This window comes from Desmodus rotundus, chromosome 12 (assembly GCF_022682495.2).
Source record: "Desmodus rotundus isolate HL8 chromosome 12, HLdesRot8A.1, whole genome shotgun sequence".
NCBI classification, from domain to species: Eukaryota; Metazoa; Chordata; class Mammalia; order Chiroptera; family Phyllostomidae; genus Desmodus; species Desmodus rotundus.
Genome location: NC_071398.1, coordinates 14,260,164 through 14,286,114, shown reverse-complemented (window position 1 = coordinate 14,286,114; position 25,951 = coordinate 14,260,164). Strand labels below are relative to the sequence as shown.

General features: G+C 46.0%; 1 protein-coding gene across 2 annotated transcripts in view; it reads left to right on the top strand.

The window, feature by feature from the left end:
• Positions 1–1,645: 1,645 nt before the first annotated feature.
• Positions 1,646–25,951, top strand: part of CMTM4 (CKLF like MARVEL transmembrane domain containing 4) — a 51,084-nt gene continuing 26,778 nt past the window's right edge. For both annotated transcript variants that reach the window (XR_008425879.2, XM_053916248.2), the window contains exon 1: positions 1,646–2,044. Coding sequence is in view for 1 of the 2 variants with exons in the window: in XM_053916248.2 (XP_053772223.1) it covers positions 1,859–2,044 (186 nt within the window). In the remaining variant the exon portion in view is untranslated. The remainder of the gene's footprint in view (positions 2,045–25,951) is intronic.

The following is a 25,951-nucleotide window of genomic DNA, read 5'->3' as shown; positions in this document are numbered from 1 at the left end:
ACCCTGACCACAGCTGTGCCTAGTGACCCAGCGAGACCTTCTGTTTTACCTTCTACAGAGACTAGTACTACATACAGTCTTGGAGGATGAGCATGAGAGGGGACCTTGGCTTTTCATTCCTGCCTCCACTACCACGTACAGATGTGCTGGTGCTGCCCATTCCAGAGCCTTCTGTTCTGTGATAGAACCCAGGTTGCATTTCAGCCTTTCCCTGTGCCAGCTGAGGGTCTAGCTTTCTTGGATTTGCTAAATCAGTTACCAATTGCCCATTTGCTTTTCTGCTTCCAACATTTTGTTGCTATTGTCTCCTTTCCCATTCCATTCTTTGTCCCAATGGTGTATAAAAAAAAAACCCTAAAAAATCCATTGTCATTTCACTGGTATTTGGCGAAAGAGCAGAGGCCAGAGCCTACATCCAACCATTCAACTGATTATCTTTAACTGTCGGTCTGTCTCCAGTCCTAGCACGTTGCTTAGCACATGATAAGTGCCTAATATTTGTTAGTTCGATAGAGTATTAATTAGAGGCACTGAGTTTCCCATCTTTGGTAACCAGAAGATGAGAGCCCTTTTGGTACTTACTGCTTAGCTTGGAGTTCACAAACCCGTCTGGGTTGTATATTAGGCAGCGTTGTGCAGTGAAGAAAGTTGGAATCTGGGCTTTGCCTACCAATTAATCGTGCGGCCTGGGACAAGCTACTACAGCGCTCTGGAGTCTTAGTCATTTCTCCTGTAAAATGGGAACAGGAATGCCTCCGTCCAGTGCCTTGCTCCGTGCCTGGAGCATGGGAGGTTCCCGTCACATTGGTGGTGTGTAAAGAGTTCAATATAAAAGCGACAGTTCTTAGAAAGTCAGTGTTTTACCAAAGCCTTCACACTTGAATTACAGATTGGTCTCTAATTAATGCCTTTCAGCGCAAAAGTCTGTTTTTAACTTGATGATTAGACAGAGATCGTAAAACCTTTTCCACTGAGACAGGGCCACCGAGGGTCTACTGTGTGCTAGCGCCCCTTCGCGGTCAGGCCGGTGGATCCAGAACTTGGCACTGTAGTTATTCACAAATACTTACCGCGTGTCTGTCCTGCAGACACAGACTAAGTGACCCCCACTCACCCCGACTCCTCACCCCTGCCGCGATCAGCCCCTGGCCCTGGAGGCTCCCAGTGTGGAAGCCCAGACACTTAGACCCCTCTTGGGAGCCAAACAGTCCGAGTCAGGCGCACCGGGGCCACGCACTGTTCGTCTTCACCGGGAAGTACCCCAGGCTACCTGCAGAGGACCCCACATCCTCCAGAGGAAAAACTGAAGCAGCTCCCTGGGACAGCAACTCCTTGCCCCTGGGTCCACCTCCTCCCTCCCCCGCAGCTCCGTTCCTCTGGGTCCCCAAACCCCTTCCCGGACCTCCACCCTCGCGCTCCGGCACCGCCGGGCGAAGAGCCCAGTCCCAGGAGCCCCCGTCCCACCTCCGGCTCCGGGGCAGGTGAGGGCGGGGCCCAAGGACGTCCCGCCCCCAGAGGGCCGCGGGGCGGTGCTGCCACCTCCGCCTCTCCCGATCCTGGGAGCGCCTCCGAGCGGCCGGAGAGAGGGCACTAGCTCCGCCCCCTCCCGTCCCGCCGGCTCCCGCCTCCTTCCCTCTCCACCCGCTCCCGCCTCCTTTCCTTTCCGCTGCCGAGGCGGCGGGAGTCGAGCCCGAGCGGACCGAACCGCGGCCGCAGCCGGCGGGCGCAGAGGAGGCGGCGGCGGGGCGGGCCGCAGGCGGTCAGTCGGGCGGCGGCGGCGATGCGGCGGCCCCGCTGAGCCCACCAGCTCCGGGCGCCGGGGACCGGCCGCGCCAGGCGGCCCGGGCCGGGCGGCAGCATGCGGAGCGGCGAGGAGCTGGACGGCTTCGAGGGCGAGGCCTCGAGCACCTCCATGATCTCGGGCGCCAGCAGCCCGTACCAGCCCACCACCGAGCCGGTGAGCCAGCGCCGCGGGCTTGCTGGCCTGCGCTGCGACCCCGACTACCTGCGCGGCGCGCTCGGCTGCCTCAAGGTCGCCCAAGTGGTAGGTGTCGGGCGGGGCCCCAGGTAACGGCGGGCGGCCTAGCCGCGCGCCTTCTCCCCCTGCTCTGCTCCCGGGGCGCAGGCCCGGCTGGCCTCCGCCACGCATCCGCTTCGCGGGGCCAGACCCCTGCTCCACGCACCCCTTCTCCCTCCCGGGGTCCCAGAGCCGCCCTCCCCACTCCCTGGGGAACTCTGCTATGCCGCCTCAGGTGTGCGCCTCCTACCTGAACACCTGCCCCCGGGCCTAGCTGTCTTACTCCCACCTTCGCTCTCTCGGGCTTAGCGGTGCGCGGAGCCCGCTGGGGGTTATGCTGTCCCCTGGGTACTACTGGTCATAGCAACTTGTGACAGGTTTTCGGGCCCGCACAACCTCCACCCCTCCTGATGGTCCTTCTCTGCTTCCACCACTGGGGACCGTGGCTCGGTTTGCTCCCTGATTCCTAGCAGCGCCGGGCATATGGGAGACGTTCAATAAAGGCTTGTTGAATGGAGCCGTGTAGACTAGATGCGGTGGGGAAGCCCAGGTCTGCCCATTAAAGTCTCCAGTTTTACACGGCAGAGGTTTGATTTCTGAATTAACCTAGGCACAACCGGCATCCCTGACTCCTCCGCCTCAGCACGGTGGCTGGCTTTGCCCAGTTGGTACCCAGAGTTAAATCACTCTGGGAGGGCAGCCAGTTTGGGAAGTAACAGAAACAGAGAACTTTCTGTTGGACTTGCCTATGGTCGAGCTCATTTCTCAGAATTCTTATTTTTAGCTTCCAGGGTGCTCAAGGCAGGGGCCTGTCAGTTCAGCCCCTCTTTTGTGGTTTTGTAGCAGGCCTCTGCGGGCAGTTCTTCAGCTCTGTTGTGGACAGGGCATGCTCCAGTTCAGAAAAAGGCCGTCCCGATATTCCCTCGCAGGTAGGCCTTCCTGCGAGGCCAGACAGCAGAACTTTATAGACTCCTCAGCCAGAGAAGCCGTTTACACAGAGCTGTAATGTATGTGCATTTTGTTTCGTCCAAGCCTTGGGCTTCTTGTGCCGACCTGAGTACATAGATAAGCGCGCCTTGGAAATAACGTCATTTGGGGACACCTTTTAAATAAAGGTCTCAGTGTTTGTAAGCTGCAGGGTCATGGGCTGTTTTATCTCTCCCGGGTGAAAGGCTTGTTCTGCTGCCTGCCGGGAGGTATTTTTGAAGGGCTCTGAGGAAAGACCAAAGCAGTAGGTCATCCCTTTCCAGAATTTTAAACCGACCTGTTCCGGTAAGCTGCAGTGCCCTCTGAGATAGGTTGGTTCTGTAGTTACCCACTGCTGTCAGCAAAGAGAGTGGGGGAGGTGGGGGCAGGTGTGTAGCTGCCTTTTGAAAGAGGCCGCTAGCCAGTGTTTGCGTACAGCCCAGATAATCAGAAATGAATCAGAGAGCAGGGCGGCATCTTGGGTCCAGGCAGAATATGGGGCCTGGTTAAGCACCTTACTTTGTTTCCTCTGTGGACTTTTGAAAGTAAATAGAACTTGCCACTCAAAAGAGCTGGGAAGAGAATTGAAACTCAGTAGTTTGTATAAAATGTTATCCAACAGTCATCACCTCATTGCTGGAACTTTGTCACCTAAGGCCAGAAATGGAAGCCAGCGGTATGGTAAGGTGTTATTTTGGAGTAATGACTCCGAGCTTTCCTTTGCATCTGGAGGGACTTTGGGGCCCAGCCCCTAACACCTCACCTAACTCTGCCATTTGTCTGATCTCTGGAATTTAAACAGAGAGGTGACGAGGAGGTGAGTGAAGGATGGGAGGGAACCTGCTCGAAAGGTACGGAGACTTGAAACAGTCTTCCATGTGCTTGGATTCTCAGCCTTGGTAAAAAATCAGGGTTTTTAGGGGGGAAAAGCCCCACAACAGTCCAAGATATTGGAATCTAAATTTAAACTGGAAAGAAAAAGAAGCCGTTACAAAGATATTTCTAAGATGTTAGAAGGCTCAGAATGTCATCAAGAAATATGGATAAATTCTAACTGTGGTTTTTGAGAGAAGTTTGACTTTTTTCATTTTAGCTTTTATAGGCATTTCCTTGTGGTCTGCGGCCCATTACAATCTGTAGGTCCTTGCCCCTCCACGTGTGGTTGGCGGCATCGCCAGCATGGAAAAGCTTGTCAGAAATGCAGAATCAAGAGAGGCCTCCCCGCAGATTTTCTGAGTCGTAATCTGCATTTTCACAAGATTTCTTCAGGTGATTCACATGCACATTAAAGTTGGTCTTTTCCTGTCACTGTGCTGGCAATCACTTCCTTGTCAGAAGCAGTAACAGTCAACCTCAAGGCTGAGGTTTTTCTGTGAAATGAGCCTATACCTCCCTCAAAGCATTAAGAGAATGAAGTACAGTAATATGTAGAAATTAGCAGCAAGCTCATTAGGTGCTTAGTGAGTGTGTCAGAAACATTAGCCATCATTATTGCTAATTGATATTTCCTGTCTTTAAAGAAACTTGGTGAAAATACTAACCCCAAATTATAATTGTATATTTGAGTGGAAGATAGGTCAGTTCCTAGCAATTTAAAAGTTAAATTGCTATTTTAAATGGCATGTTGTTTAATAGCAAAAGTTATCTGAAATACTGTGAAAATGAATCACTGCATTTTCATATAGTGTGTCTTTTAAAAATTAACTCATTCCTATCTTTTAGTTGGGGAGAATGTCTCCTGTGGTTTATTATATCAAACAGTAAAGATGTACTCTTTGTGGAAAAAGAGTTGGTCTAAACGATTGCTTTACGTTACCTTCTCCCTTATGAGGGTGGATTCCGTGAGAGCTAACTGGTTTTCACTCCCAGACAGTCTCTGATGAAGTAGTTAATGTAGGTCTTGGGCTTTTTTTTCCCCATCACCGTTGTTGGAAGCGGACTTTCGTTCCTGGGACGGGGTTGAGGGAAAGGCACACTGTCACACACACACCATGATGAAATGACAGTGTCGGAAGAGGACAGGCCCTGGACTGAAAAATAGTAGCAGGTATCATTTCCTGAATGCATGCTCCGCTGTTGTCACCCCGTTTTCTGGGTGAGGACATTGAGGCTCAGAGGTTGTGAGCCGTTCAGGGCCACGTGGCTCACGTGCCGCGGTAGAGCTGGGATTTGAATGTAGGAAGTCTGGTTTTGGAGTGTGCTCTTCACCGCCTCCCAGACACATCACTTTGAATTGTTTCAGCAGAGCAGAGCAGGAGACCTGGAATCCCAGGCCATTTCTGTGGTCTTTGGGCAGCCTGGTGACCTTTAGGGTGACTTTTCCATGCTTAAGCAACAGACATACACGGGTTTTGATTTCTCCGTGTGCAGGGTGCTGTTCTTAGGTGTGCATTTTTGGGTGGTGTCCTGCTCCTCACCCAACAGACCTGCCAGCTTCCTGCAACGAGGGGATGGGCCTTCTCAAAAGCGCCAGGAGCAGAATCAGATTTTAGTTCCGGAAAGACCCCTCAGGGAACTATTTTTGCTTCAGATCCCTTGCTTGAGCCCCTCCCAAGCCTGATTGACCTTCTGACATTGTGCTGCATTTGCGTAGGACTCTTTCTAACAAAGTTGGTACGAGCAGATGTTTAAATTCAAATTTTAGCTCTGCTGATCTTGAAATCTCTTAACCCTGTTGTGTCTTGACTTTCTCTGGTAAGTAGAGTGTGGGTGAATGACTGAGCACTTTAGGAATTGTAGGAATTAAAGGTTACTGTTGACAGGTACTTTCCTAGGTAACTCAGAGATAAATGTGAGTATTTGCATTTCAGGGTGAGATAATAATGTATATTTCATTTGGTGGAAACCGTGTCTGTTTTTCATCCAAAGCCAGTCTGCACAGCCCCTCACACCTCCTGCTCTCTGGGGGGCGTGCTGCGGCAGGGGAGGGTCGCGCGGGTGACGGTGGTAAAGTTGTGGGTTTTATGGCGTTGCATTCTCAGATCTACAGTGGCTCATTGTCAAACGGCCTCATTTTCCCTTAGGAAGATTGTTCTTATCTTTGGAAGTTGTCTTTCTCATCAAGGACTTGCAAAGTCTGACAGAAACACAAAGATAAAACTTCTCTTAAGTTTTCATGATGATTAAAAATAGTAAAATTGTCACCCAAGACCTCAGAAAAGTCTATAGTGTACACATCTGTTTAATAAAACCAGGTAAAGACAGTTCAGGAAAAGACCACTACCAACCAATTGTCCTCCTGGACACGGGCACGGAAGTCCTCAACAAAATACTAGGAAATCAAATCCAGCAACATTATGTAAAGAGAATAGTACACCACATCACCTGTGATTTATCCCAGGAACAAAAGACTGTTCCACTTTTCCAAAATCAGCAGATGTATTCCACCTTAACAAACAGCTTAACAAAAAACACACAATTATGTCAATGGATGCAGAAAAAACATTTGACAAAATTCAACATTCATTCATGACAAATGCTACCAGCAAACTAGTAAGAGAAGGGAACTTTCTCAGCCTGGAAAGGGGCATCTACCGAAAACCTACAGCCAACAGACGTAGGTGCAGTTAACATAGTGGTGGGAAGAGTGAATACTTTGCCCCAAAAGGGGAACAAGGACCCAGGCAATGACGTCTGCTCTCACCACCGTATTCACCATCCTGCTGGAAGTGCTAGCAAACCAAATAGAAGGCATACAGATTGAAAAGAAAGGACAACTGTCCCTATTTGCAGATGGCATGTTCGTCTGTGTAGACAGCCCTGTGGGAATCTGTAAAAAGCTCCTGGGACTAAGAAGACAGTTAGCAAGGCTGTAGGATACAAGGTGACCACACAAAAATCAATTGTATTTCTATATCCTAGCAACAAATCATTGGAAACTGAAATTAAAAAAAAATGCACAAACCCCTATCAGTTACAGTTGCTCTGAAGAGAATGAAATACTTAGGTGTAAACCTAACAAAGCAGGTACAGGATCTGCACAGCACCAACTGCAAAACACTGGAGGAAGAAATCAAATATGATCTAAAATGCGTGGACAGACACACTGTGTTCATGGATTGGCAGACTCGATTTCGTGAAAATGCCAATTCTCTACAAATTGATTTGTACGTTTAACATAATCCCAGAACCCCAGCAAAATGTTTTTAAAGACCAGCTGGTTGTGGAATGCATATGGAAAGTCAAATTAGCTAGGCAAAGAAAGGGGTGGTGAAGGTTGGTGGAAGAGTGTGCGGGCAGAGGGAACAATATAACCTGAGGTCTGCTTTGTTTAAGGGTTCTTTGCATCTATGTGTGTTTTGGGAAGTGGGGGTAGGAGGGGGATGGGTTCCAAGAATGCGGACTTTGTCTCTTATTACCATGAGACTTTTGGCCAGTGGCACCTTTCTTTAGGCCACAAGCAGGCCTCCTCAGTTGAAAATTTGGGCTGATATTAGTGCTGCCTGCACCATGAGCCTTCCATTCAAAGTCCTTAAAAGCGTCTCTCACATCCCAAGTCATCCAAACCCGTGGGCACTGCAGAATATCTCTGGCATGATACAAGTGAGAGGCTAGGTGGCCGAGGGCCCAGGTGGAAGGGAGATTGTTTTTTTCCACTGCAGAGCTTTACATACTTTTTGAATTGTATACCACACGCAAATACCTTCTATTCAAAAATTACGAAAATGTTAGCTGTAATTGGCTTTACTTCAGCATAGGTTAGCCTTGAGCTAACACACTGACCATAATGTTTAATTAACCTTTTATTACTGCCCTTACTTTATAATTTGGAGGCCTCCGAGGAGAATTATTTAGATAATACAGAACTTAAAGGAACTTGAAGCTTAAATTTTTTTCAAGTTTTCCTGTTTAAAAAAAGCGAGCATCTTGCCCAAATGGGAGTGCTTACTATGGTTGTTGAAGCTAATGGCAGCATCTCTTTCCCTGGAAAGGCATTTGCCCTCATTTGTTAGCGACAGCGTTGTGTGGGGATGTGATGCAGCACGCGCCCTGGTGACTCTAGGTGATAACACTGCATGTTTGCATTGCGGTACAACTGTAATACTGTATTGCAAATTTAAGGGTTGGTGAGATAGTCATAGATCTTAGAGTTCTCGTCACAAGAAAAAAACTATGGTGACAGATGTTAATTAACTAGACTTATGGTGGTGATCAGAAGGTAATGTATGCAAATATATAATCATTATACACCTGAAACTACTGTCACCTGTGAATTACATCTCAGTGAAAACACGTGGAAACATTGAGGGACATCAGGAGAAAAATTCTTAGTATGACAGAGTCGAATGAAAATAACTTTGGGATTTATTTTTCTTTCAAAGGCTTCATAATATCCCCTGATGATGGTTTCCAATTTTTTTCTCTTAGGAAGAATGAGTCATTAAATGGGCTGAATTCTTCTTTTCAATTGTTATTATTTTTTGTTACACTTCAAGGAGTGTTTTTATTAGATCAAGGGGCAGTACCATTAAATTTCTGAACATTTAGGCTTTCGGTCAAGATGGAGGCAGAGATAAACATGCTTTGTCTACTTGCACAACTACAGCAAAAATTACAACTAGACTACACCCAGTTTCGTCAGAAAATTGAGCTGTATGGAAGTCCAACAACCAAGAATTTAAAGAAGCCACATTCATCCATTGAGCAGGAGGGGCAGAGAGGATGGAGAGGCGGTGGGATGGATGGTCCCACGTTCACATGTGGTGGATAAAAATCGGGGGGGATACCTGGGGAGCAAGGGATTCCAGCCCCACACCAGACCACCCAGCCCACAGTTCCAGTACCAGGAAGATAAGTCCCCATAACTTCTGGCTGTAAAAACCAGTGGGGGTTGGGACGGCAGAAGAAAAGGCAGGATTCTCTGGAGACTCCTCCTGAAGGGCCCACAAAGGTCTCAGGACTTATGCAGACCCACCCCCTCGGCTTCAGCACCAGGCAACAGCTGGAAGGGCACAAGTGGCACACGGGGGAAAGCGAAGTGACTGGCAACAGGGCAAGTGCTGGAGACAGCTTTCTCCTGGGCACATCTCCAGAGGCCAGGCAGCAGCACTGTCCCCTGTCTGAGCCCTCGCCCACACGGACCCACAAAGTGGGGAAGTGGGTGGTCCTGCCCTCGTGATTGCCTAAGGCTCCTCCCCACAATAGGCCACGCTGCCAAGACAGGGAGTCAGAGCGGTGCTGCCTAACACTCGGGAACACACACAGGGCGGCCGCCACACTGAGGAGACAAAGAAGCACGGCCCAAGTGAGAGAGCAGAGCAAACCTCCAGAGAAGAACTAAACGAAATGGACATGAGCAACCTGTCAACACAGAGTGCAAGACACTGGTGACGAGGATGCTCACAGAACTCAGTGGCCACTGCAACAGCATAAAAAAGACCCCCGCAGAAATGAAGGCTGCATTAAGTGAAATAAAGAAGAATCTCCAGGGAACCGGCAGTAGAGGGGATGAAGCCGAGATTCAAATCAACGTTTGGGAACATAAGGAAGAAAAAAGCATTCAATCAGAACAGCAAGAAGAAAAAAGATCCAAAAAATGAGGATGGAATAAGGGGCCTCTGGGACATCTCCAAATGTACCAACATCCAAATCATACATGTGCCAGAAGGAGAAGAGGAAGAGCAAGAAATCGACAGTTTATTTGAAAAAATAAGGAAAGAAAACTTCCCTAATTTGGTGAAGGAAATTGACATACAAGCCCAGGAAGCAGAGAGAGCTCCAAACAAGTTGGACCCAAAGAGGACCACACCAAGATGCATTGTAATTAAAATGCCAAAGATTAAGGACCATACCAAGATGCATCATAATTAAAATGCCAAAGATTAAAGATAAGGAGAGAATCTTAAAAACAGCAAGAGAAAAGCAGAGAGTTACCTGCAGGTGAGTTCTCATAAGACTCTCAGCTGATTTCTTGAAAGAAACTTTGCAGGCTGGAAGGGACTGGCAAGAAGTGTTCAAAGTGGTGAAAGGCAAGGACCTACAAGCTAGATGACTCTATCCAGTAAAGCTACCATTTAGAATGGAAGGGCAGATAAAGTGCTTCCCAGACAAGGTAAAGCTAAAGGAGTTCATCATCACCAAGCCATTATTCTATGAAATGTTAAAGGGAACTATATAAGAAAAAGATCAAAACTATGAACATTGAAAGGGCAACAAATTCACAACTATCAGCAACTGAATCTAAAAAACAAGCAAACAGGCAGAACAGGAACAGAATCTTAGATATGGAGATCACAGGGAGGGTTATCAGCTGGGAGGGGAAGGGGGCGAATGAGGGAAAAGGTGCAGGGATTAAGCAGCATAATTGGTAGGTACAGACAGACAGGGGGATGTTAAGAACAGTGTAGGAAATGGAGTAGCCAAAGAACTTATTGTATATATGACCCATAGATATGAACTAAGGGGGGGAGATTGCTAGAGGGAAGAATGGTGATACCAGGTGGAGAGGGGCAAAGGGGGAAAAACTGGGACAACTGTAATAGCATAATCAATAAGATATATTTAAAATACTTTCTGAACATTTAAAAAATTATGGACTCGGTCAGCATTTTTCTCTATAACATATCTCATGTCTTACCCACAGGTACTCACCAGGGGCAACGGTGAGCTCAGTAAAGCCTTCTGGCTCCTGTGGGTCAGAAGGCCAAATGAATTCTCTGTTGACAGCCCTGAGGACCATGTTCCTAAATAGAAAGTGGTAAGAGCCTTTCCCAGCTCATGGCACCTCAGAGGATCTTTAGAGGAGGAGGCAAGGACAGGAGGGCATGTGCCCTGCTGAACCCCAGATGCCTCTTCCCCCCGGCGGAAACACGCTGGAGGGTGGTATGTTTCCAGCCGAGAGGTGTGTCTGGCTTTACCTGGGCTGCAGCACTTGTGGAATCCGCCCCGTTAAGGGCAGAGGTCTGAATGGCAGTCGAGGCTGACTCTTTTCCACCATGATCCTGTTAGCTCCCCGAGCTGTTGAAATAACCGGGGAATACCAGCATTCTGGCCTCCAACTCACGGCCACTGTCACTGCCTCTTCATTCTTATTCCTGAAAGGAGCTCCAGCTCTTTTTGTAGGATGAGGTCAGATTTCTTTGGAAAATGAAGTTGTTTGTTAGAGAATAGAGCGGTATTCCAAGGCCTGTGACTGTGATCAGAGTCTGAATTTTCCCAGACAGTCCCAATTTCCTGTGCTGTCTCATTAGCCTCTGTGTAATGCATTCTAAGTTTTGACCAGTTATGGGCTTTGAACTATGAACTATTCCAAGCATTGAAGTTAGAGTAATTCCTATAACAAGTATCCACGTATTGACACTGTATCCTGAGATTTTTGTTTGGAAAATAAGATTGCTCCCGAGGGACGGGTTGTATATGCAGGAGCAGAAAAAAGCAGGATGAGAGGAGCTGGGGCTTGGATCCTGTAGCCAGGTGGGACCTAGAGGGCCCAGAAGGAGGAAGGGTAGACTGGGAAAGGCGGAGGATACGAGAGCAAGGTGCCCCGGCCACGGGGATGGCCTCAGCATCTCGCGTGGTGGCAAAGAGCCAAGTTAAACTTCCAAAGGCTTAGTTCAAAGTTGTCCAGGGCCGGAGCTGGCCTGCAGCTGGCCGAAGGGGGGATGGATGAGAGGAAGGGTACAGAATTCAGAAGGTGACACCTCCTTTGGGGCAAGACCTTGCTTTTTTAGTAGTTGGAAATGTGTCTTATTTTTAAGCAGTTGTTGACCTTCTCGATGGAGGATTTTTGTGTGAAAAATTCTCACCTAAATTCCCAGCCCTCATCTCAGTGCCTCTCGTGAGTGGCCTTGTCTCCTCACCTAAAACGATGGAGTCTGTCACTGGTTTTCAGGCGGGGGTCTCTGAGGAGCCCCCAAGCTTATGACTGTAGAAATGGAGGATTGAGAGTCAGACTGAGGGGCTGGGTACTAATTATGTTTCAAAAAGTCTAATATAAACGGATATATTCTGTATCCATTAAACAGAATAGGGCCTTTTTTTTTTTTTGATTGGAGTTTTATGGTACTGATTATTTCATGTTGATCAGAAGCTTTAACGTTTTGATTAACTTGCTCTTTGCATTTGAGATTTCATTCTTTCATCCCCTGCCTCCCAGCCCTTTCCCCAAAATGCCCCCTTAGCTCTGTTCTTCAGAATTGTTGCCCTTCTGTTCTGCTCAGAAGAGACCTTCCCTGACCGCCCTGTCTGAAGTAGGGCGGTGTCTCAGCTCTGATCAGTGTGGCTCAGGTGGTTGGGTCGTCCCATGAATCGAAAGGTCACCAGTTCAATTCCCAGTCAGGGCTCAGAGCTGGGTTACGTGTTCGGCTCCGGGTTGGGGCGCATCCGGAGACAGTTGACTGATGTTTCTCTCTCGCATCAATGTTTCTCTCCCTCTGTCCTCTTTCTCTAAAGATAAATACAGTCTTTAAAAAAAGAGAGGAGGACACTCTCCTGTCCCTGCTCTGTCCCCCTCACCTTGCTTTATTTACTGCCTGACTAGATCAACGCCAGGGGAAGGGGAGGTGTTGTGTTTTAAATTTCCTGCTTTATCCAGTGTTTACAGTAGTGCCCGGCACATGTAAGGCAAGAATGAACAGTTGAATAGACAAATAGACTTACCTGTTTAATAAAGAAAAAAATGGATATTACTTAATGTAGTTTGTAAGGTCAAGGTCACCTTATCTGAAAACATGAGATCCATAGGGAAAAATAACATATTTACATATTTATGAATAAATAAACTTCTGCACTCTGTTCTAGGTGGAAAATGTTAGGGAGGAAGTATGGAAATAAAATGCCATTGTAATTCTTTTTTTCTTTTTTTAACTGTAAGTTTAAAAGTGTATTCACTGCTACTAGGAAACAAGCTTTTGCTTAGGAGACAGATTTTTGTAAAAGAGGGGGAACCATGAGAGGCTTTGCCAGGCCTTTTGCTTAGGGAAGTGTAACAGGAAAACCAAGGATTCTGTAATTGTTACTGAAGTTGTCTGCTTTCTGCTTAACATGTCAGGAGAGGGGGTCGCTCGGATCTGCCAAGCGAACATTTTGAGAACCTTAGAGAATCCTTTAACATGTTGAAGGAAGAGTCAACTGGGGTTGAGACTGAGAGTTCTGGTGGTTGTTTTTATGAGGGTCTCTGATTAAAACGAAAGAACAGCAGTTCAGGGGCCTGAGGAGCGAGGCCTCTATCTTCTGGAGGTGGTGGGAGAGAACCGGAAGAAATATGGCAATGTGGAATTTTGTCTCTGAGCATTTCAAATGATTGGTTAAAAGTGGGAATTAAATGGGTTAATAAACACTTAAAGTGATCAGAGTTCAATCAAATGTGAATAGTTTTGGATGGCTTCTTTCTTGCCAGTGCAATTTGATGTCTGGCCGAGTGGAAGCCTTCATTTTTGTGGTTTCTCGTTTACTCCAGCACAGCTATGAAAAACAGTTTAAGGCTAAAAGATTTTTGTGCCAATGGAAAAAAAAAAAAAAAAAAGAACAAACCCCAGGAACAATGGCTCTTCCAGCAGTAGTCGCTCCTTTCACTTGTCTGCTTTCAGCCGTCTTTGGTCCAAACCCTGTACCTGTGTGTACTTTGAGATTGAGTGTTGGGCAAATAACTTCAGAGGTAGGTCAAGATCAGTAGCTAGATGTTGGTAAAAATTATGACACATTCTCTCCCTTTAAAAAGATCTGTACTTTATGTATGTTTGAATGCCTAGGTGGGGGCAGGTACTGTTAGACGTATGTAAATAGGTAAAGATCCTGCCTCCAAGGGACCCCCGGTCTACTTGGGCGTGAGGGTTTGCTATGGTGCAGAGAAAGTACCCAAACCCTGGCACTCACTGGAACCAAGGGCTCTGTTAGAGGCTGGGAACAGCGGGCATGGCAAGGAGGCTCTGTGGCCTTCTGAGAAATGGGCACATTCACATGTCGAGTGTTGATGTCAGTGCCTGGCATAAGGTGTGGCATGTCCTGTGAGAAGGAATATACCAGGTTCTGGAGGTCGAGGGCAAGCCTCAGAAAGGGGTGGTGAGAGATGAACGAAGTGTCGTTCGTTCCCCAGGCAAAGGAAGGGAAGGGAAGGGTCTGGGGAGGGATGAGGGGACCCAGGTTGGAAAGGGCCTGATTTGTAAGGTTAATGAATTTGGATTTTCTGAAAGAGATGGGGAGCAGTCGAGCTGTGGACACTGAGCACTTGAAGTGTGGCTGGTATGACCTGGGGTGTGCATGCGTATAAAGTGTGTGCTCGAGTTTAAAGATGTAGTAGGAAAAAATGTAAAATAACGATTTTTTACATTGATTACACGTTGAAGGGATTGGCAAGAAATATTCAAAGTTATGACAAGCAGGGACCTAGAGCCAAGATTGCTCTACACAGCAAAGCTATTATTTAGAATAGAAGGTTGGATTAAAGAGCTTCCCAGACAAGAAAAAACTAGAGGAGTTCATCATCACCAAACCGTTATTCTGTGAAATGTTAAAGGGACTTACGAAAAAGCACATCAAAACTATGAACAATAAAATGGCAATAGACACAAACTTATGGACAATTGACTCTAAAAAACAAACTAAGCAAACAAGAACAGAGACAGAATCATGGATTTGGAGAGTGTTTTGGTGGTTGCCAGATGGGAGGGGGTGTAGGGAAATGGGTGAAGAGTGAGGGGATTAAGAAGTACAAACAGGTTGTTACAGAATCGCTGGTGGGGGGGATGCAAAGTACAGTGTAGGGAATGGAGTCGCCAAAGAACTTATACTCATGACCCATGGACGTGAACAACGGTGTGAGGATTGCCTGAGGGAGTGGGGCATGCTGGGTGGAGGGGGGCCAAGGGGAGGAAATTGGGCCAATTGTAATAGCATAATCAATAAAATATAATAAAAATAATAAAGCGCAGGTGTTTAACCAACTCAGGCACATTGCCCGAGGGCGGGCCCTGGACTTGGGGGCTCTAAAGTTTGGATTGTAACAAAACCTTAGTTAACGTTTGCCGGTGTAAAATTGCCTTTTAGTCCCTTAATTTCTCTGATAATAAATTGCGGTCAGGATAATTTGCCAGCAAATTGGTTTTATTCTTTTAGAGTATGATTTTGTAGGTCAAACTGGAGAGCAGACCCCCACTTAAGACAGGTGAGTACAGCCCCGTGGTTCTTTGCCTGGCCCCCGCGTGTGTGGCGGTGGTGGAGGCAGTGAGGAGCGTGGCACTGGTGTGGTGCTTGATAAAAACTGACAAAGCGCGTGGTGGAGGGAGATGCGGGGGGGCCCGGCCGGGACGGTGGTTTGTGGAGCCCCCCTTATGTATCTAGTATGCAGTTCTGTAGGGTACCTGCTTTTTTCTTTCTTTTTTTTAACAGACTATAGAATCAGCCATTGTGTGTCAGAACAGATCGATATAAATGAAAACAAAGTTAAAATGTTTTAAAATAATTCTACCTGTTTACAACGGTAAACCCCTTAATACTTCCCACACACATCATCAGGACCTGCCAAGCCTGGCCTGACCAGCTGGTGGGGCATCATGCTTCAAAGCAAAAGGCGGCTGGTTTGATTCCCAGTCAGGGCACAGGCCTGGGTTGTGGGTTTGGTCCCCTGTCGGGGCATGTGCCAGAGGTAACCGATCAATGTTTCTCGCATCAATGTTTCCTGTTCTTCTCTTCCTCCCTCCCTTCCCCTCTCTCTAAAAATAAATGAATAAAATCTTTAAAAAAATGTCCTGTCGAATACAAGCTTTCAGCAATATTATTGTCAGAGAGGAACAAAGAAAGTCCCCAGTGTCCCGTTCTGAATCTCTGTCGGTCAGGGCTCCGTTGTCCAGTTGGCACCTTGCGCACTGCACGGTGGGTCTGGCCGACAGGGTGGGGTGGCTGAGAGCCAGCTGCGCGCTCTGCTTGCGGGATCCAGCGGGAGGAAGGGTAGCCTACTCCCAGCTCGTTAGCCCAGAGGGGCACCGTTTTCCATTTGCTGTCCTCTTGTCAAGCCCAGCTCCCACCCAGACTGGGGTCTGTTTCTGACCGGCACTCATGTGCTGTATGGAGCAGCTCGGATCTTATTTAAGTGGGAAACTTATTCTAGAGACATGGCTTAACTGGGGCAATAAGCCAGATAGGAGAGTGTCTTTTTTTTTTTTTTTTTAAGATTTTATATATTTATTTTAGAGAGGGGAAGGGAGAGAGGAAGAGAGGGAGAGGACATCAATGTATGGTTGCCTCTCGTGCTCCCCCTACTGGGGACCTGGCCCACAACCCAGGTATGTGCCCTGGCTGGGAATTGAACTGGAGACCCTTTAGTTTGCAGGCCGACACTCAATCCACTGAGCCACACCAGCCAGGGCAGAGAGTGTATTTTCAAATAAGACCAAATAAAACAAAAATATAAACTTTAAATTTAATTTTCCAGATACAGTATTTTACACAGATTTATTTTGAATTAGTAAGCATGTGCAAGGCCTTCCCTCATCCTGTGTGGTCTCCTGTGAGCCACATAGATGCCGATGTATTCAACAGTGCGTGACTGAAGGAATGAACGCAGATAAAAAGGTAACTTGCTGCCTCGTTTCAACAAGAGCTCCCACGTTGAAATTAAAAACTTGCTCAGAACCTAAACTATCATTAGAATGCCCGTCAGACAATTGATGATGTGCGGTGGGGAGTCGAGGTTGGTGCAGATAACCAGACACAACTTCCACTCTAGGAGGTCCTGTCTGGGTGTGTGACAGGGTGGGCTGCTCCCAAGGCCAAGCCCATCCCTGCACTGTTGGTCACCTCTGAGTGGTCAGGAAGAGACACATGGGTTCCTTTTGGGTTTGCTCAGGACCACGTAAACCAGGCCTTGGATGGGACCCAGGGAGGGCCAAAGAGCAGGGCCTCCTGAGTCTTGGGGGGTTTACTTGAGTCAGTGCTTCATTCAGGGTACTCATTTTCCTTTCAGGCTGCTCAGTCAAAAGATAGCCCTTGGCTCGTGGGCCACAAAGGGCCCATGTCCTCTCTGCACAGACTGGACTGCAACCTAATCACATCTAAGAGAGGGCTGGGCTCTGCACCCTGCTGGCCCCACTCTAGCCCGAGGCCCCCCAGCTGCTCCATCCTCTGCCGGCTGGGCCTGCTGTGGAGGAGTGTCTGTCCATCAGGCTTCTCTGGCTGGGACTTACAGCACTGACGGCCTCCGCCTGAGAAGTTGGGGGCAAAAACTGCCTGGTGGGGCCTGGGGGCCGTGGTCCCTCTGTGGAGGGCAGCCTGTGGCACTGTGTCTGTCTCGATAGCCGAGGACTGGCTGCCATCGACCTGAAAGAATCCCAGGGGTAGGTCTGGTCAAGACCCTGAGTGGTGGTTGAAAACCTGGCCAAGGAAGGTACCAGTTTTCTTCATAAAATGTGAACTTTCTGCTTGGTTGCTTCCAAAAAGCGAGACCTGGCTGAGGAAAACACTGTTTGAGAGTGAGTACGAGGAGGTGTGTGGAAGGCATCGCTGCTGACCTGTGGGCAGTGGAAACACGATCCCTTGCTATAGAAATGCCTTATAGGAGGCCCACAGAACAAACCATGTTTCACTGTTAACGTAGCTGTGCAAAAGTGCAGGACGGCGTTCAGGCTCCAGTGGGAACCCTGAGGTATTTTCTGTAAATGATGGAGCAACCCAAAAAAGCAACTCTTAAAGGTCACGGGAGTCATAAAAATGCTTAGGCAAAGTTGTAGGCATTGCATTTTCTGATAGAGATATATTTGTACATGTTACGAATATATTCTGGTAGATTATCTATTTAAAATCATTCCAGGTCTGACGCTAACTTGCTGACGCTGGTTAAATTCCAGACAGCAAGTCTGAGTGGCCTGATTACCACACTGTGTCTATTTGGGCGGGGCTTTCCCAGAGGTGCTGGGCTAGCTTACCCACCTCGTGCACTCCGGGTACTGAGCGTGGCACCCCTGTGCAAGGAACAGCCTTGGGGTCACTTCTCTCAGGGGTGAGGAACGCAGGGGAGGAGGAGGAATGGAATAGCTCTTGTCGGTATCAGTCAGCATACCTGATCTTTTCCTGTGAAATGACTCTGACTCTCCCCATCTCAAGCCTTTGCTTCAGCTCTCCCCTTTCCTTCACACCTCTTCCAGATTTCCGGGTCTTCTCCTAGGTTCACTGCCCTGTGTTCCCTGTCAGGGTCCATCCTGCCTCTTCACCACCACTCACAGGCCTCCTTCCATCCAAACACCTTTGCCACTCGCCTGGTTTTCCCCGCCTCCTCATTCAGACACCAGAGGAGCTTTCCATATTTCCATGCTTCGTGTTCCAGCCGCACATCTGGTAAAGTGTCTCCTGGAAGTCTGGTACCGTAGGAGGCTTACAGAGCTCCTTTAGGTCAAGGACCACCGTCTAAGGCATACCTGAATGGAACTGCAATGTAAATCATTTTTAACTTGAATGCTATTTTCCAAAACGGAAAAAAAGTATTTTCTGATTATGAAAGTATTGTGTCTGTTTAAAAAAATCAGACTACTGTACAAAAACTGAATAAAAAATTAAAAATCACTGGTATTCTCAGTTAGTTAGAGACCTGCCGTTAATAGGTTTCTATTGGTTTTTATTGGTTAATAGGTTTTTAGATTTTGTTTCTGTGTGTTCATACTTGTCAAAATGGGATATTATACATTGGGTGTGGCACACGTGGTTTTTTTGGTTATAAATAGATTTATATCATTGCTTTTCAGAACTTTTAGTGGAAGTATGGTATACATACAGAAAAGTGCACAAGCCTTACGTATACCACCAACGTGTCAACATTGTGCCTGATCGTGACTTGGGTGCTCCTGAATCAGACTGCCCACTAGACTGCCTGCCCTGTCTTGCTTTTGTTTTGGTTGCCATTTAGGAAATTGATCTGTTTCTTTCTTTAGAATAGTTTTTGTTTTGTTTCATGACTGACTGGCAAAATTGAAGCCTTTTATTCTATATTTTGAATCAGGAAAAACAGCACTTAAAAGCTACTTTAGAGGCCTGACTGGTGTGGCTCAGTGGGTCGGGTGTCGTCCTTCACACCAAAAGCTTGCAGGTTCCATTCCCGGTCAGGACGCACGCCTGGGTTGTGGGCCAGGTCCCCGGTTGGGGGAGCACGGGAGGCTGCTGGGCAATGTTTCTCCCACACATTAATGTTTGTCTCCCTCTCTCTCTCCCTCTTTTCCCCTCCTTGTAAAAGTTAATAAGTACATAATTTTTAAAAAGTTAGTTTAGAATTTTTCACATCATGGTTTTGAATGAAACAAACAAGGAAAAAATCGAATAAGGGGATGAAGCACACCATTTTCTTTCTTTCTTTCTGGCGTAAGAAGACTGCCAGAAGTTTGAGCTATAGAATTTGGACACGTGCCAAGGATGTTAGTGGTCTCCACATGGGCTTTAAAAAAAAATTAAAATATAATAAAATTTACTTTTTTTTTGATGTACAGTTAGTTCTATGAGTTTTAATACATACATACATCCATGTAGCCACTACAATTAGGATACAGAACGGTCTCAACCCACAAAATGTCCTCATTCCCCTCCTCTGTAGTCACACCCACGCAGCCCCTGACAGCCACTCATCTCTCCCCATCACTGCGGTTTTGTCTTTCCCCGAATGCCGCGTAAATGCAGTCATGGGGTATTTAAACTTCTGAGACTGTCTCTCCCTCAGCGTCGTGCATTGGAGATTCATTCATGTCATTGAATCAGTAGTTCATTCCTTTTCATTGCTGACTAGTTTTCCATTGTAGGTATGTACTAGTTTATTCATTGATCCGTTGAAGGACGTTTGGGTTGTTTACAATTTTTGCTGATTATGAATGGAGCTCTGTAAATGTTCATACACAATTTTTGTGTGAACATAGGTTTTTATTTCAGTTTTTGTTTTATATATTTCTAAGGCTCTATTATTAGTACACATTTAGGATTATTATATCTTATTAGTGAATTGAATCATTTTTTTAAAAGATTTTATTTATTTATTTTTAGATAGAGGGGAAGGGAGGGAGAGAAGGAAGGAGAGAAGCGTCAATGTGTGGTTGACTCTTATGTTCCCCCTACTGGGGACCTGGCCATCAACCCAGGCATGTGCCCTGAATGGGAATTGAACCAGCGACCCTTTGGTTTGCAGGCTGGTGCTCAGTCCACTGAGCCATACCAACCAGGGTGAATTGAGTCATTTTTTAAAGTGTAATTTGCCTTTTTATCCTGGTTATTTTCTGTTCTCTGAAGTCTTCTTTGTCTGATATTAATTTAGCCACTCCAGCTTTCCCTGATTGGTGATTGTATGGTTTATTTTTGCCATCATTTGACTTCTAACCTACCTATGTCATTATATTTGAAGAGAGTTTCTTACAGATATGTAGTTGGGTCCTATTTTTTAAAATCCATTCTGACCATCTCTACCTTTTAGTTAGTGTATATTTAGACCATTTACATTTAATGTTATTAATATGTTTGGATTTAGGCCTGCTATTTTATTATTTATTTTCTGTTCATTTTCTCTCTTCTTCTTTTTCCATTTTTCTCTCTCCTTTTGGATTATTCGAATATTTGCTTGTATTCCATTGTAATTGATCTCTCTCTCTTTTTTTAATGTCACTGATCTCTTTATACAGGTTTTTAAAGTGTTTGCTCTAGGAGTAACTATATACACAATTACCATAACATTAACATTTTACTGTCTAATTATAATTACTATTTTATTACTTCAAATAAAATATAGAATGTTATTACCATTACACAGGTCCATTTGCCTCTTTTCCCTCTTTCCTTGTTGTAGTTATTATATACATTGAAACCCCCTCAGACAGTGCTAGCAATTTTGCTCCCAGCCATCAGACCTGTTTTAAAGAACTCAATAGGAGAAGAATTGTCTGATATGTTTACCCAGGTTTTTACCATTTCTGTTGATCTTCTTTCATTTCTGATGTTCCATGTTTCCCTTTGGTATCATTTCCACTCGACCCAAAGTCCTGAAATTTTAGCATTTCATTTAGAGCAGGTCCACTGGCTATGAATTCTCTTAATTTGCTTTTATTTGAGAATGTCTTTATTTCACATTTATCCCTGAAGGTTAGTTTTGTTGAATGTAGAATTCTGGGCTGTCAGTCTGTTTCTCAGCACTTTAAAAATCTCATTTCACTTTCTGACCTCCAGGGTTTCTGATGTTAAATCTACATCATTCAAATCTTTTTTTTTTTCTATGTGTAATGTACAATTTTTCTCTGGCTGCTTTTAGGACTTTTTCTGTGTTCATTTTCAGTGGTTTGATTGAGGCATCTGGGCATAGATTTGAGTTTTTTCTGTTTGGGGTTTGCTGAGCTTCTTAAATCTTGAAATTGATGTCTTTTGCCAAATATGGGAAGTTGTCCATTATTATTTCTTCAAATACTTTTTTTCTGTCGCATGCTCTTTCTCCTCTACTTTGGGGATTCCAGCCACATAAATAGCAGACCTTTTGAGATATCGCATAGGCCCCTGAGTCTAAGCTAGCGAATTTTGGAGAAAAACTAGGAAAAGGACTGCTGGTTCAGTGCTACTTTCAACTCGTATTTCCCCCATCTGCGCACTACCGTTTGTTTTTCAGAGTCATGGAATAGCTGCCCCGTGCATTGTCTCCAGATTCATAGCCGCATCTAGTGGGGTGAATGGGGTGGAGTGTACTTAACTGGGATTCCAAAATTGTGATATTTGGGAGCTTCCTAATTTATTTTTATTGTCTGTAGCAAAGGGCTGTTGGCTTGCAGATTGCTGGGGCCCTGGTCTGCTTAGGCCAGAGGTAAATCAGAGGGCTGTGGTGTTTGGGTTTTTTTGTTTGTTTTTGTTTTTAAAATAAGGTAATATTTAAAATATCACTCTGGATATAGCCAGCATGTGCATGGAATCATAAAAAATATCCATTTTAATAAGGTTTGGACTTAATATCTTTTAAACTAATGAACAGACTTCTGCCTGCAGATGTGAAAACGGAGTGTCCTAGGTAACAAAAGGTTTGTGACCTCTCAGCTCAACCCATGCCACCAAAATTTAAGTCTTTGACTTCATCCCTTACTGACATTTAGCTTCAGCCTGACCGACGCCACGTGAAATCCCGTGCCGCTCTTCTCTCTTCTGTATCCCCATAGCTCAGCCTTTGATCTTAAACGTGTGTGTGCCAGTGAGAGTCAACCTCATGGCATCCGCCTGGCCTTCCACGCTGTGGGATAGTTTTGAAGCTTGTCCTCTGACATGTTAACAGTTCCAAAGTCTCTTATCCACAAATACAGCAAGTGATAAGCCCACCCTGTGTGTTTTCTCCCAAATAGTTGCTAGAAACTTAAATGGGCAAGGGGCCATTCCAAAAGTCTTTCACTTGAACCGTGTTCTAGGCTGACATGAAATATTAATTATCACCCTTTGGATAGTGTTCAGTTACCTGTGGGTGTGGTTTAATGGTCATTTATTAGATGCCTGTTTATCCCCATTGGTCGGTCAGTCAATGACTAGCTCTTTACTGCATCCCTGTTGTCGGGGGTGGGGATAGAGCAGAAAACCAGACAGACACGATTTCTGAGACACGTGCCACCGTGCAGTAAACCGGAGTAAACACAGGACCAGGGAAGTAGGGGCACGTCTGCATTCAGCTCAGTTTGCAGGCGAGGCCGAGGCTCCGGAGAGAATGAGGCTACAGGGCAGCCTGTATTAAGTGCCTGGAGGAGGTGCTGGTGAAGTGGGGGGCAGAGGCTAATTGTGGAGGGATCAGGGAGGGCTTCCCAGAGGAGCTTGCATTGATCTTTTTATCTGCTTGTTTTAAAATTACTCTTTGAAGAAATCACACGAGCAATACTAATTTATTTTAGGAAAAAAAATGAGAAAAATATCAGTAACTTCAAAGAAGGGAACAAATTTCCTGGAATCTTACTTACCAGAGAGATGAGCACCATTCACATCCTGCATAACATTTGTGTGTGTGTGTGTATTAACGTGTACATACGGGTGTGCACACACAGTACAATCACTGTATACCGTGACTACTGTATGCATGCCTCTCTGATAATTGGCTTTCACAGCATTTTATCTTTTAAATATACATACAATAAATTTTTATAGTGTACAGTCCCGTGAGTTTCGACAACTGTGTAGAGTCATGTGTCCACCACCACAAAGTACAGAATAGTTTCATCATCCCTCACAATTGCCTCATTCCGCTCTTTTTTTTTATCAACCCCTCTCACTGCTGCTACTCAACCCCTGGCAACCAGTGATTTTGTTTTCATCCCTGTCATTTTGCCTTTTCCAGAATGTCACGCAAATACAATCACAAAGTATGCAGCCTTTTGAGTCTGCCTTTTTCCCGCTTAGCATGATGCATTTGCGATATTCTTCCATGTTGCCGTGTGTGCCGCTGGAATGCCTGCGTCAGTACCCTAACCGCCATTGGTGATCACGGCCTGGATCAGTGTTCTCACTGGAGGTGGGAGAAGACTTTGCCCGCCAGGGGATGCTTGACAATAGAAGGAGATATTTTTGGTTGCCGTCCCAGGAGCTGAGCTGAGTACTGGCACCTAGTGGGGAGAGGCCAGGGATGCTGCTAAACATCGTGCGATGCACAGGACAGCGTCCCCCCGCCCCCTCCCAAAGAACTTTCTGGTCCAAAATGCCAATAGTGCAGACCGTGAGAAGCCTTGTCTGGAGTACAGTGTTGGCATCAGGATTTTGAAAAGATTTCTGTGTGAACCAAGGATGTGAACCACTGGTGTAGACCAAGAGCTGCGGGAAATCAGAGAGAGGTAAGAGTGATGTGGGCTGAAGAAAAAGCCAGAGGAAGCTTTAGTGGGGGATGACACGAATGGGCGTTAGGAGAATGGCTTTGGTAAGTGCACAGACATAAAAGGAATATCGTTAGGCTGAGTCCAGCAAAGTTACCATCTTCTAGTTTTCAGGTGGATTGAGAATCTTGGGCCTAGGTCCATTACATAATGGTGATTTTCTAATTCTCTCATTCCTTCTGCATTTTAGCTGGAGTTCTGTAAGGAACTTTTCCTCCTCGTCCGTATGATAGCCCTGAAATACACTTTGTACAGGAAAGGCAAGGTACATACTTGATACTTTTCCTTTATTTGTCAGTTTTTCTAATCACAAGTGATGCTTTAGCTATTTCCGAAGGTGAACAATGGAGCTTCCTTCTTCTGTAATAGTGATACGGACTCATGCATTTTTATGTATTTAATATATTTCAGTATTTTGTGCTCATTTTAAAAAGAGTAATTATTTTGAAATATTTTTTGACTTACAGAAAGGTTGTGAGAATGGTATAAAATAACACACACTTTCACCTGGATCCTCTTTCTAACCCTTTGCCACATTTGCTGATGTGCCCGTACTGATGTACACGTGTGCGTATGTGTGTTTATCTGGTATTTTGAGTCTTTTGAGAGTACATTGACGACTTGGTGTCCGTTTATCCCGAAGTCAGGAAATTAACGATGAGAGGATACTGTAGCTACACTCCAGCCCTTGCTCCTGCTTCGCTGGTTGTCTCAGAACTGTCCTCCGTAGTCCAGGGAAGTCCTGGATCCTCTGTTGCCTTCGCTCGTCACGTTTCTCTAGTCTCTTGAGTCCGAAATAGTTCCTCGGCCTTTGTGTTTCAGGACGTTGACATTTTGGAGGATGACGGGACAGTTACTTTGTAGAACGTCCCTCAATTTGGGTTTTCTGACGTTTCCCCTACTTGGATTCTGGTTACTTTGCGCTGTTATCAGGGAAACCCCAGAAGGAGGATGGTGTAGATTTGGTCCATGACCGGCGATCTAACGTGGTCAGCGTGATGTCTGCCAGCTTCTCCACGGGCAAGTTACCGCCCCCCCCACCCCGCCCCTGCCCCGTGTAATTAGCAAGTATATTGTGAGGAGATACTTACAAACTATGGAAATATCCTGTAGTTTCTTAAACTTAGCGCCTTTTAGTTTTAATATCCATTGATGATATCGCTTGAATTAAGTAACGTTATGATGGCTGCCAAATGGCAAATTTCTAAATCCGTCTTTCCTTCAATATTTATTAGCTGGAGTTTCAACTCTAAAGGAAGCGTTTTTCCTCTTTCCCTGTTTCTTTGTATCAGTAGAGACTTGTGGGTTTATATACTATTCATGGATTTTAATACTTAATGGTCATTGTTGATTTTGATGGTCAAGCTGTGGCAGATCTGGCCAACGGGAGCCCCTTCGACGTGGCTCTCGCGCCCTTTGGGCGTGTTTCCAGGCGCGTCTTCTCCTCGGCCCCCGAATTCTCCAAGGAGCCGTGGCTCCTTCCAGGGCAAAATGCTGCGAGTTAGCAACCAAGATTTGGACGTGATTGTTTTCACGGGCGTATGTTTATGTTGACGCGTGTGTGTTTATACTGTCCCGTTGTTGGCCCTGGGAGCCCCCTCGAGCTGACCTCCGTGTCCTGACACAGCCCCGGTCGTCCTTGATGGCGTCCTTGCTTTCTGACAGGCTTATTTTGTGTGTCCTGGCCCAGGCCCGGAGTCAGCCATTTCTCCTAGAAGTTCTTGTTCCTTTCCTGGGGAAAAACATTTAGAGATTTTCATCTGGGCACTGGGGGCGGGGGTGCTCATTGTTATTCAGTTATTTCCAGGCCTTTTCAGTGGCTACAGCTATTTAAAAAAAAGAAAATAGAAGTTTATCTTAATATATTTTATTCAAATTTACGATTTGAGTGTTTTTACTTAATTACTTATACTTTTACCTCTTTTATGCTTAAATTTTTGATTCCTAAAAATTACAAACAGAATTACCATATATCCAGCAATTCCACTACTGGGTATATGTGCAAAGGAATTAAAAGCAAGGACTCTGCCCTGGCTGGTGTGGCTCAGTGGACTGAGTGCCGGCCTGCGAACCAAAAGGTTATTGGTTTGATTCCCAGTCAGGGCACATGCCTGGGTTGCAGGCCAGGTCCCCAGTAGGGGGCATGTGAGAGGTAACCACACATTGATGTTTCCCTCTCTGTCTTCCTCCCTGCCTCTCT